This window comes from Labrus mixtus, chromosome 22 (assembly GCF_963584025.1).
Source record: "Labrus mixtus chromosome 22, fLabMix1.1, whole genome shotgun sequence".
NCBI lineage: Eukaryota > Metazoa > Chordata > Actinopteri > Labriformes > Labridae > Labrus > Labrus mixtus.
The window spans coordinates 5,151,920-5,164,317 of NC_083633.1; the positions used below are offsets into that span (position 1 = coordinate 5,151,920).

Consider the following 12,398-nt stretch of genomic DNA (forward strand, 5'->3'; position numbering starts at 1 on the left):
GAGAGGTCACATTGTGAGTGAAATGTCATGTTAGTCCATCACATTGTCAGAAGTGTTCCTTTTTCAAGATATTTTTTGGGCCGTTTTTTTACCTTAATAGATAAGATAACGTCGGGAGGAGAGAGTGGTGGATAACATGCAGCACAGGGCCGAGGTCAGATTTGAACCCACGGCTGCTGCATGGAGGAGCATAGCCTCTGCACACGGGGCGCACAACATAACCGCTAAGCTATCAGGCGCCCCTTTAATTTAAACTCTTTATAGGGACAATGTTATGCTGCAGGCTTTTCAAACAAGCAAGCAGAAATACTCAAAAGCTCCATAAACAGACTTTGATTTGTACATTTTGGGGACTGTCCCTTTTACTGTGGAGCTTGTTTTTCTACTCTTCGGGAAAACTTTAACATTCGACCCACGATAATGAAAACAAGCTCTGTGTTGCTCAATCAATGCGAGGAGGAGACAACAGAGCGAAGCCTTCTGAGCTGGATACAACGCGTCTTTCTGCTGAGTGTGACCTCTGATCTCTCTAAAAGGAGTAGCGGCCACGATAATGCACCCATGGCGGGGGATAAATTAAATGCTACATTATTTTGGAGTCGTGACTTTCCTTTCATGCTTGCCTTTTTGAAATTGAGCGAGATCAAAGTGAACTGCCCTCCGTTCTGCTTTGTGAAGACGCCTCAGAGAAAAGCGCTCCCTGAGGTTCCTCTTTAAGAAGGAACCGCTGTATTTTATGCCAATCTTCACACTTCACAGAATATGGCTTCACAGTGTAAAAAAAAAGAAAAAGAGGATTTATTATCTATAAATAATAGCCAAATAAAGCTGCATTTCAAGTTAACTTAAAGATGATGTACGAGGCCATACATGAAAAAAGATTGTTTCAAAGTTTACCCTGACAAAGTCCCGTGTGGTTTTCTCCTTCCATTCCGACCCAAATACCCCGGAGAAGCTGCCTAGTGCTGCAAAAAAAAAAAAAGAGGAAGGGGTTAGAGTGGAGCATCACAATTTTAGATCAGTGCATTAGTCGGTTTTCCCTCTTCCTTCTTTTCCACTTTGATAAATTACACTTAAAGACGTGCTGAGAACAGAGAACCTTTGATCTTCAACAGGGAGGGGAGCTAAGAGGGGGCAAATTGGGGAAAAATTTGCCTCCCCCCCCCCCCCCCCCCCCCGAAATAATCATTGCATTGCAGGTCTGCATGTTCACGATTAACATAAATCTACATCATTTGAATAAAGTACATTACAGGTTCTTTTAGGTAATACTCATGTATGCAACAGATGAAGAATGATACATCTTTTCTGTGTTTTGGTTCATAGTCTCAGACGTAAATTAACATATTCGAACAAGGTTTTGGACACTTACAGTCATCGAAGACGCCGGCGTGGGCCAGCAGCAACGTGACCAGTTTGGGGTCCTTGTCCAGCTGCATGGCGTGCTTGCTCTCGTTTGAAAGCAGCGTGCAAACGTTGACAGCGAAGTCCACTTCGTTGGGTAGGCCCGAGAGGAGAGACAGCACCAGTTTGTTGTAGTCGCACGGCGGAACAAAGTCCGTAGAGAGTCCATAGCTTTGGCGGAGATAGTCTGGAAGAGAACAGAAAAGAATCTCTTAATACGTTTCCAAAACAGGGAAATATATACTATAGTGTTTAACATCTCCATGAAACAGATAGCAGAGCGTTACAGAGGACATGTCTTCATTGATAGGTGGACATGGAGGATAATGAGGCTTATTTCAAACTAAACAGGCAACAGGAGGAAACACTGAAATGTTGAAATGATACATATGAGATTTAATTAAAACACATTTTTTAATAAAGCCAGGGAAAGAGGCATTTCAAATACATCCCAACAAAACAAAGCAAACACAACCGACTGCCGTGCGATGCTAATGATGCTAGTAAAGCATAAACCGCTGGCATGGCATTTGACCTGAACACAATTGTCTGTGGGGGAGAGATGCAGAGAAAGAAATGAAGCGGGATGAAACAAACACCACTCAGACGTTGTAAAAGAAACAATCATCACAACATTCAGCAACGACTGAAGTGCAGAGGAAGAGGAAAGCTGCCCCCGACCGGCTCCCTCTTTGTAGTTCTGTTGCCTCCGCACACCTTCAGCCACTTTAACTCAGATTTATATTTTCATTTAACCGAGTTGAAGCAAACCAAATGGGGCAATGAGCCGCTCAGTGGAAGCAGTATTATTATTTTTTTTTTTAGTTCTAATTAGCCCGATGAGCCGTGTCTTGTCTGACTGAGGAACATGAATGTTCTCTCCACTTTTAATTGTGTTTGTCTGGGACTTAGTCAACCTCCATGATGGGCTTCTCATAATTACAAAGTTTTTTAATCCTAAATTAGAAAACACAGTTTGGTGCATGGGGGTGTTGGAATTAACTTTTTTCTACGATGCATCACGATGTGGATGATTGTGCATCGCTGCAGTGACAGAACTAAATCGATTATTGTGGACTGTCGTTGCTATGTATAGTATGTTGTTAAGTTGTCGTTTTTGCAGCCTGGCTGGACCTTTCTAGTTGATTTATTTTGGTTTACAGTGAAAAGACATTGATGTTGACATTGATTTCTAAAAAAATAAAATGGGGAGTTCATTCTGTATTTATTTGACTGCTTGTCTCTGATGATGAAAAAGTCGCCATGTGCAGTAAAGATAGAAAATTGAGGATGCAACCCATCGTGATGCATAGTGATATCGACTCAAATTGTCAACAGGATAATCGTTATTGAATCCTGAGAGGAAGGAGGATGCACAGTCTCCTAATGGTGCAGGGTGCTCATATCATGAATATTCTTAAACGACAGAAGATCCTGTCAGTCAAGTGCAGACGTTTTGTCAACAAAGACCCGCGTCTCATCCGGTGCCACGGCTTGATTTTCTGCCATCAATCATTTTGTGTGCATAGGTGTCATTTTTCCATACAGAGGGTATTTCAATTTGGTGCAGGATCTTTGTAGCCTGCTGCCTCTGGAAACCAATCATAAAGCAGAGAGGAGTCCTGCTGAGTGAATTTGATTTCCATGCTGAAAAGGTTTTGTGCAGGCCCGCTTCTATTACAACATCTCCTGTGTCGGCTCGCCCTGCAGCTGGCCAGCACTGTACAAACTGCTGATGTACATTGACGACTAGAGACAAAAGCTTCATGAGCAGACTGACTTAGAAGCGGTCGTAGGCCACGACATGACAGGACAACGGGGCAGATCAAAGCGCTGTGAGAGATCGCCCAACTGACTGTCAAGAAATGAACCATCAGTGAGTCTGCCAAGCTAACGTAGCACGACTTCCGCCCTGCTGTTCTATTACATTACCGTTATTTAGAAATTCAGAGCCTGGGGTACAGACAGAGTTCACTTATGAAAGGTCTGGAATAGAGACATAGCAGTAAATCAACTAGACACACATAGCAGCTTGTGTACGTTCAGAAATGCCAGACTGGGTTTAAGATGGTTTTGAAACACTGTCCATAAAACCAACAGGGCAGTATGCGTCTCTAAGTATGAGACTGTGTTGACAGTAAAAGACATGTATGTTGGGGCGCTGGTGGTGCAGTGATGCAGTGGTTAGTGCGCACGCCCCATGTATGGAGGCTGTAGTCCTGCAAGCGAGTGGCCCAGGTTCAAATCCCACCTGTGGCTCTTTTCCTGCATGTCATTCCCCTCTCTCTGATTTCTCTATCCACTGTCCTATCTCTCCATTAAAAGGCACAAAAAGCCCAAAAATAAATCTTAAAAAAAAAAAAAAAGACATGTATGTTTACATTAGGGGTCCAGAAATGCAGCATTTTCTCCAGTCGATTCCTCGTCTTGTTGTTAAAGCGAGTACTGCTTTGGTGTTCGCTTCATATTTGGGAGTCTCTCCACTTGAAGTGTCACTGAGACATGTCTCACAAACTGCATGTTGCTGATCTTTCCCAGTTAAGACTCCCACACTGCTGACATTTTCTTTCACTCTCAACCATGAAAACAAAATCAGTTAGCCCAGAAGGGGGAATACCAGCTTGCCAGCTTTAAAATGATGCCACACAACATGTAAACATCGGCTACCAACATCGGTGTGAGGCACATTATTTTCCAAAAGGGCCGATGTTTGTCCACAAAGGGATGTTATCGAGAGATGTTCAACCAGTACATCGGTGCTTCCCTATTCAATTCAAACTGTTTTAAAATGAATGGTTTTAATATTAATGTCTATACATACTGTATGTGCACCTGGGAATGGATGAAACTAAATCTGAACCCCCCACCCTCTACTCCAGCACAACACAAATCTAACAAAGCTTAAAAAGGAGTGCATTTGCACAGCCACCTGAACATCACAGTGTTCTTCAATGTCTGAATGATCTCAGTACACTACAGCTCGGGATGTGTCTTTTCCCACCCGGGTAATGTTTTGGATTCATTTAGCTCAGCAGGCAGAGGGCTCACTGTTAATGAATAGAGCCTGCAACTGAAAAGCTGCAGGCTCTGATCTAAACTGAGCTGGAGGGAAAACCAACAAGTGCTTCCTCGTTCCTTTCATGGGAAATGGCTGTCAGCAAAGTCAATTATCTGAGAGAGCAGCTTGTGGTCAACACCACAACACTGGGAGGCTAATGGACAGCCTGCATTCACTGTGAGTAGGCAGGGTCTGTCGGTACAGACAAGACACTGGCCTTGGCGAGTCGCACTCAAATATTTGGTTTGAAATATGATGTGGTTACTCAGAGGCTGTTCTTCCATCATGAAAGCAGCAGCAAGCCTGGGTTCAAAAGAGTATTAGTCATCGCTGAGGTGTGTGTGTGAGTGTGTGTGTGTGGAGAGGGGGGCAATGTCCAAAAAGAAAAAAAAAGGGTACCAACAACTGCTGCAAACACACGCTTGATGGCCTTGGTTCAAACACAACAGCGCTCAGCAAGTTGAAGAGTGAATTCAATGAGTCACTGAGTAATGAAAGAGATGAATGTAACAACAATACAAAGACTCAGGAGTTAGTTTAAAAAGCAGAAAGAGTAGCTACGACAGGGAAACACTTTGATACTCTCTGTATACTTTGTTACTGAGATCTTCAATAGATGAATTAACATTTACAGAAAGTCACTTTTGTTCACTATGGATGTTTTGGACTCAGCTTATTTGCATCTCTCACATTTTTTGCAGTTAAAGTATCGATACTTCAAAACAATCTAATTGTGTTAAATGTTGCTTTAAGTCAACACTACTGCATTTTAGAGCCGACCGATTAATATGCCTGCTGATAATATCGACCGATATTAGCATATCAAGTGAATATCAGTATTGGCTAATTTTATCTCAGATATGCGCTGATATTACTAGATTTATTCACCAGTCAAATAGCATTTAATTTAACTTTCATTACATGACACTAGCAGTTCTCCTTCACCAGCAGAGGGCGCTATACGGATAGAACAAGCATCATCACTCCAGAATGTCGAGAGGTGATGCACGTATAGTAAGTGTTTGATAACTGCATTTGAAGTATCAATGTAATAAATGTGTAGATCTATATTAATCTATCTAAAAATCGAAGATAGATCTAAGAAACATATCGGCATCTGATAACAAAAATTTAATATCGGCCCAAAAAATCCATATTGGTCAGGCCCTACTGCATTTTACTAGTTTCTGGCAGCCAATCATGTTGAAGCTATAAAGTCAGTCAAACATTTTATCATGTGGCAGTTTATGTTGACTTCTCACTTTAGAAACAGAGGTTACATACCCTTTCCGAATGAGACTAAACTTAAACACCACAGGTGCTGTGCAGACGTGCACTTAAACGAACAGCACTACACTTCTTAAAATGACAGTTATTAGTTTGAACCGTACAGTCAGGCTAGCACTGGATTTCTTGGATTAAAGGGATAGTTTGTCACATCAGCGAGATGTTGAATAAGCACACTTCCTGATATGTAAACCTATTGCTCCAGAAATTCCTGCTTCACAACGCTTCACATCAGAGCAACAAAATGAAACTTTCTTCACTACTATGTTTTTGTCAACAAACCACAGTACATTGACTTTGACAGATATGAAAGTGATCTGAAACTTCATGATGAAAATTATGTTTTACTTTCTGGTCTCTTTTTTTTTTTTTTTTCAAAGTCGATGCAATTGAAAATCCAGGGAACAAAAACAAGCTTTGTTGTAGCACATTTTCTATGCATATATTTGACCTGTGGGCTGAGCAGATTCTCAAGCTTCTGAATGAAGTCACGCTCTAGTGTAATCACATCTGCGAAAGGATTAGGAATTTGAGTTGTGGAGAGGACAAGAGAGGATGACTTTGGGAGAAAATGAGAAAGTGAGCAAGACAGAAATTAATCAAGTACACATACTGAAAGTGAGTCCATGAACCTGATACGGATGTGACAGAGTTGAAAACAAAGAGTGAACTTGTGACCACAGAGAGACCAAGAAAGAAGAAGAAAAGTGTCTGAATACTCAGAAACGGGTCGACTCTGCCTACCTGATACACTGTGTTGCTGGTAGTTATAAGAGTTGGGAATTGCACCGATTGGAAGAGAGTTTTTGGGATTCCCCGGCTGCGCTTCATCGTCATCCTCGCCGAAGTGGTGGACTTTTTCATACTTCTCCAAGTATCTGCAGAGGAGGAAGAAAAAATAAACAGATGATAAGCCAATGCTAGCATAGTTTAAAATTGTGCTCTACTTTCTTTCTAGAGTGAGTGACAGAAGATTTGTAATTATGGAGGCACGTTTTCTTTTCTTTGGAGAGCAGAAGTCTTAAAGTCTCTATGGTATAAACTCCTGACTAGTGTGTCAGTGTGATTCAGAATTGGAACAGTTTTAATCAACTAAACACAAAAATACTCAGGACTGGGAGCACTGGTAGCCTAGCGGTTATGTTGCACGCCCCATTTACAGAGGCTGTAGTCCTCGTTGCAGCGGCTTGTGTTCAAATCTGACCTCGGTCCTCTACTGCATGTCCTCCCCCTACTCTCTCCTCCCAACATTTCCTGTCTCTCTTCAGCTGTCTTATCCAATAATAAGGCCCAAAAAACAAATTTAAAAAAAGACTTGAGACTAATAAATGTTGCCCATAATTGAAAAACAGTTCCCTTAAAGGCACCGCATGTAGAGTCCACCACCAGGGAGCTCTCAATCAAAACAATAACAAACGATGACGTCGAGGCTGACGGGGGAATCATGGGAGTGATTCCCCCCTATTCTATCCCCCCCTGATGAAAACGAACTATGGGTTAGTCCACACAAACTGACCTGAGGAAGAGAATATGTTTACAGACGATGTATCAGAGTAAAATTTACATGACGTTTTTATCAAAGCAGCACAAACAGCAACAGTACGGCAGCTTTCAGTAGCAGCTGCCACTTCCGTATGTAGCGGTCTTTGACGTAACATCTGGTGTTTCCATGCCAACAATAACATTTTGTGTCTGTCATGGCAGCCGCAAACAAGACAAGTCCTGTTACAACTATAAAATGAAGGATTTCTCTAGCTTTAATATAGAGTTGAGTTGGTACATATTGTACCTTTAATAACAGACTCCACTGTTTAGTAATGTAGCACAACAGCATGAGATATGACAGAATCACAGGCTGCTCATGTTTTTCTAAAACACTCATACTGAAAAGGAAAGCAATATATCCTGTTATTAACCTACATCATGGTCACAAGTCGACTGAATTGTTTCCAGTACAGGTTTGCTTTACTTTCTGAACCCCATCAGGTCAGCGTCATGTTTTCAGTTCAATACATTTGAATGCTTGGAAATCTTTAGAGAAAAGAATTGCATCAAGTCTATGGGTGAAAAAGAATTCCCTCAAAATATGCAAAATTCTTGTTTAAAATGATTCATCCTGAATAAAACAGATGCAAAGTACACAACACAGGGCAAAAGTTTCAGCCCTCTAACACACAGTGAAGGAGAGTCCATTTGCTGAATCAGCAGAAACTCACATCCACGTGAATAATATAATTAATGTACAAGAGCAGTCAATGTGACCCTCGAGCAGTGCTAAGTTAAAACGTCCTTCCTTCAATGCACAGCAAGCAAAAGTTGAATTGTTAGGGCAAAAGATGAGCGTTTTCCTGAGCCAATCAGACGCATCATCTGAAGGATGTTATTATTATTCTATAGCAACCGAGTCAAGCGAGAGACGAGGGCTGTCATGATGCCAGAATTTAAAACTTTTATGCCATACTAGGAAGAATCAAAGGATATCGATACCTGTCACCATGGCAACAATAATATAAGTCCTAGGCAACCACTATTAGGTCATTTCTTGTTTTTAATAACCAAAAAATGAAAGCATGCCGACTCCTGCATGCTGTCTAAATTAGACAAATATATCGTTTTGCAGTGGTTGTGCAATTAAGACAGTGTCTCGACATTATCCATCGACGGAGAATTGGAGGGAAAAGGCTGACAGACTCTCCCACACTGTCTGAATGCTCTGAGGAGCAAAGAAACAGCTTTCAGCTTTACAGCTTTAGTTTAAGGTTGCTCACTCTAACTGGACGGAGCTCCTCTGTAGAAAACACAGAGCCTGTTATGATTTCAAAGGTTCAAAATTGAAAGAGTAGAGCATGACACACTTTTGGAATGAGCAATGCACAACATGAGATAAGCAGACCGAGAAACAGTCTTTGTGTTTGCCAGTTTTTCTGACTATGCGAGCAAAAATGTCTTTAAAATATGATCTACCCACACGAGAAGTTCAGAGTAGATTTCCATGCACTTTTCAGACTCTCATCCGATGGAATTCTTAATGGTGTACTTTGTGTTTTCAACACTAAATAAGCAAAAAAATGCAGGAAAAAAAGATCTTAAAACTTTCATATTAATTCAACCGTATCAGACTTAATGACTCATTTCAATATCTTCTTATCAGAAAGGACCAGGAAGTCAGTGAACATATAATAACATCTATAACAAATAAGTATACGGGGTGATTTGAATAAAAAGACTTCTTGTCAGCAACACTCTGTCGTAGTAGGAACTAGTGAACTGGCTACAACACAAACAGCTGTGAGCTGACATCAAGCCAACAATACATCCTAAACCAAAAGCACTCACACTCGTCCCCATGAGCACGCAACAAATATCAACCCAAGCTTTCTTGTATTTGATCAACATCTTATGATAATACTGAGAAGCCTGCCAGACGAACAACAACACTGACACACGCAGCAAAATACCTCGGCAGTGATAGCGTGGTGAAACCAGCATGTGCGGCCGTGAGTCACCGAGCGAGCGGCCGTTTCTGAATGAGGCCCCGCTTGTTCATCGTGGCCAAGGTAATCCCCCGTCCGCTGGCTGCCGGGTGACACGCTGGACTATAAATACACTCAGCCTTCATTTGTAGAGCAAGTGAGAAAGAGGGGGAGGGAGGGCGGGAGGAGTGTGAGAGAGAGAGCGGGAGAGATAGGCCCCCAGTCCCCCCGACTGCAGCGTCATCAACCGCTGTCTGGGCACAGGCAACGAAAAAGGCTGAGGGGGAAAAGACGGGTGGGGGCATGAGGTGCAGAGAGCAGGAGGGAGGAGGGTAAACTGCAGCTGCTCGTGTCTCCGCTTCCCCTTTTTTCACAGATGCATGATAAGGGGAACATCAATCCCCTCCTACTTGAGTAGAGCCACAGGGCGAGTAGAAACCACAGGGCTTTTATCATTTCACTACAACGGTTCAGGGAAATGTGTGTATGTCAATGACAAACGTTTTCCCTCCAAAATAAAAGGAGCAATAGGTGGGGGAACTAGGAAGGAAAGAGGGTTGATAAGCACAAAGAGGAGCTGCAAAAAAAGCAACGGTCATGCTTTTTCATGTTATTTACGGTGTTCTGTGCAGGCACTCCTGGCTTCAATTACTTCAAATGCACTCGTGTGCGTCAGTGTGTTGGAGTTGATTGCCCCCTGCTGGACTCGAGCAAAGACATGCAAACACACCCAAACAGAAATGTTTGCTGGGATTTAATGGAGCCGGCTGTCAGACACAGGCTGAGGAATGGTTTTGCTTTGTCAATGATCACAGGACTGCTTATTGATGCCAGAGCCGAATAAGAACACACTGCAAAGAGTTGGATCATTTACAGAAAACAAGAGAATTTGTTGCTTGAAAATAAACATAAACCCACCACAGAGTTAAGTGAAAAGCAACTTCTTAAAAGGAATAATAGCTCATGGATGCTGACCCTGTGCCCTCTGATGGTATTCCTGTTCCTCATGTAAGTGAAAAAGAGTCCAGTGCACATGGAGAGGTCAGCAGTACTTAAGAAGCTGTGCTTAAACAAGCGAAGTCTTTCATAGTTTGAAGAGTTTCTATTCCAGTTATCAGCCAGGCCAGTCCTGAAGGTCCAGGTAGCTCGGTTGTTCGGGGTATTTCCTGAGTTCAAACCAGGATTTGTGTAGGTTGAGTCAACAGCACCAGCGGGATGCTTGTCGATATGATTTTCTTGGACCAAGTCGACCTTCAGAATGATTGCTTGACAGTGTGAAGGTAGGCTGCATCCTAGGAAATATACTTGATAACCACTCCGGGTCTGAGGTGTAAAAATGATGAAAATGTAATCAACGGTCCAGACTTGCAGTGCCCAGTTCATACGATTGAATACAGAAAAATAAACATCAGTCTGAATTGTGTGTGCCGTAAAGTGCTGAGCGATGCAACACATCAATTCAATGATTCTGATTCGTTTTAGCCGATATCGATAGTCACTAGATATGCTGATATCAGCTGATTTGATTGGCTGGCCGATTAATTGATCAGATTCTAATCGTTATGTTTCTGAGCTTCAAAATATATTTATATTTTTATTCATTTAACCAGGGGAAAAGATCTTTAGATTTCCTGTGATGAGGTGAAGGGAGAGAGTTTATTTCTTTTGATATGGGCCAATATGAAAACTTTTTTTTGACGATATTATACGAAAATGTTTAAGGAGATTAAAAAATGGTGTCATCACAGTTGACAACACACGATGCAGCAGGAGCAGACCGTCTGCTCCGTCTACTGTCGATCTAGTCGTTACTCAAAGTGTTATAAAACTTCAGAGGCTAGTTCTGATCATCTCAAAGTGACAGTAGCTTCCAGATTTAAAAAAGAGAGAAAAGAAGAGAGCCGCACTTCTCATCTGGTTTTGTAAGTCCAGGTCTTATCTCCTGAAAGGTGACACCGCAGCAGAGCACATCGAAGTGTTGGGGTTCTACATGATTCAGGATTTACCTGCCACGATGCCCAGCCGTCCAGCCGGTTTTATCATCAATCATCATGCAACATTAAACATTTCAACAGTTGGCCACTCAAAGTAATGTAAACACCGAGCCAGTGGAACCTCACAGGAGAAACAGAAGAGTCATCACATAGCCTTGTTCCCTAACAAAGATATGTTTAAACTGATATAGTTATTAAAATATGATGTAAATATTGATCTTGCCACAAGACTGACCCTGCATTTTTTAAGTCCTTATTTCATTATCTGTCACAAACACTGGCCTCCCAATATCTGCTCTGAAACTGATTATTATTAATCTAGGCTCCTCTCGGTCGATAGTATCTGGTACCAACAGTCCACAGCTGTGTGGGATCACCTGTATTGTTTTTAAATTATGCAGAATGCAGGTGGTGCAGAGCTGTTATTCTTATTATATAAAAACATTTAATCATGCTTTCATTTGCATTTGAAAAAAAAAAAAAAAAGACCTTCTGAGTCTCCCTGCAGTGACAGAAATAAATAATATCCATGACCATATCCCATTTTGTTCCCCCAAGATTGAGCTTAATAACATTACAGACAGTGTGGAGAAAATTAAACTTGTGTCAGCAGCAGAGAGCACTACGGCAAAGCTGATTGGCTGTTTATAAGCTCCCCACACACACACACACAAGTTTCTCTTCTTTTCCCAAAATGTTAGAAACACACTGCTGGACTTCATCTGAGGAATACACGGATCTGTATGACTTGGAATAGACTCAACCAACATGACCCAGCTATGTGTAAAATCCACTTAGCAAGTCGAGCCATTCTTTTTCGACTCAAGAGCTGCAGCCCCCCCGAAAAACCCCCAGAGCCAACATTTCAACCACATCATGTGTCTAATGAAGTGGAAAAGCTCACTTCTAGGTTCAGTGTCAAGTACAAGGCAGATGTGTCCGTCTGCTAGTTAGCATGGAGACTGAGAGACCGAGATTAGGCTATCAGTGGCGTCCAACAGGGCAGGAGGGCAGGTCAGGTTACAGACAGACAAGAAACACAAAGTCTCAAGAGCCGTCAGATGGCATTTTGAGATAGTTGCGTTTACTCTACCGCTCTTTCATTATGCTGTATAAAAGGCAGGATCAGACAGTCTGCTTCACACAGCCTCGTCTTTATCCACAAGCGCTCGTCGTCTGAGC

General features: G+C 42.0%; 1 protein-coding gene across 1 annotated transcript in view; it reads right to left on the bottom strand.

Moving 5' to 3' along the window:
* The window catches only part of arid2 (AT-rich interactive domain 2), a 39,886-nt gene that overhangs the window by 18,341 nt on the left and 9,147 nt on the right, over positions 1-12,398 (bottom strand). The window contains exons 4-6 of the mRNA XM_061030455.1: positions 6,494-6,627; positions 1,373-1,591; positions 898-965 (exon numbers count right to left, since the gene is read on the bottom strand). Coding sequence (XP_060886438.1) covers positions 898-965; positions 1,373-1,591; positions 6,494-6,627 — 421 coding nt within the window. The remainder of the gene's footprint in view (positions 1-897; positions 966-1,372; positions 1,592-6,493; positions 6,628-12,398) is intronic.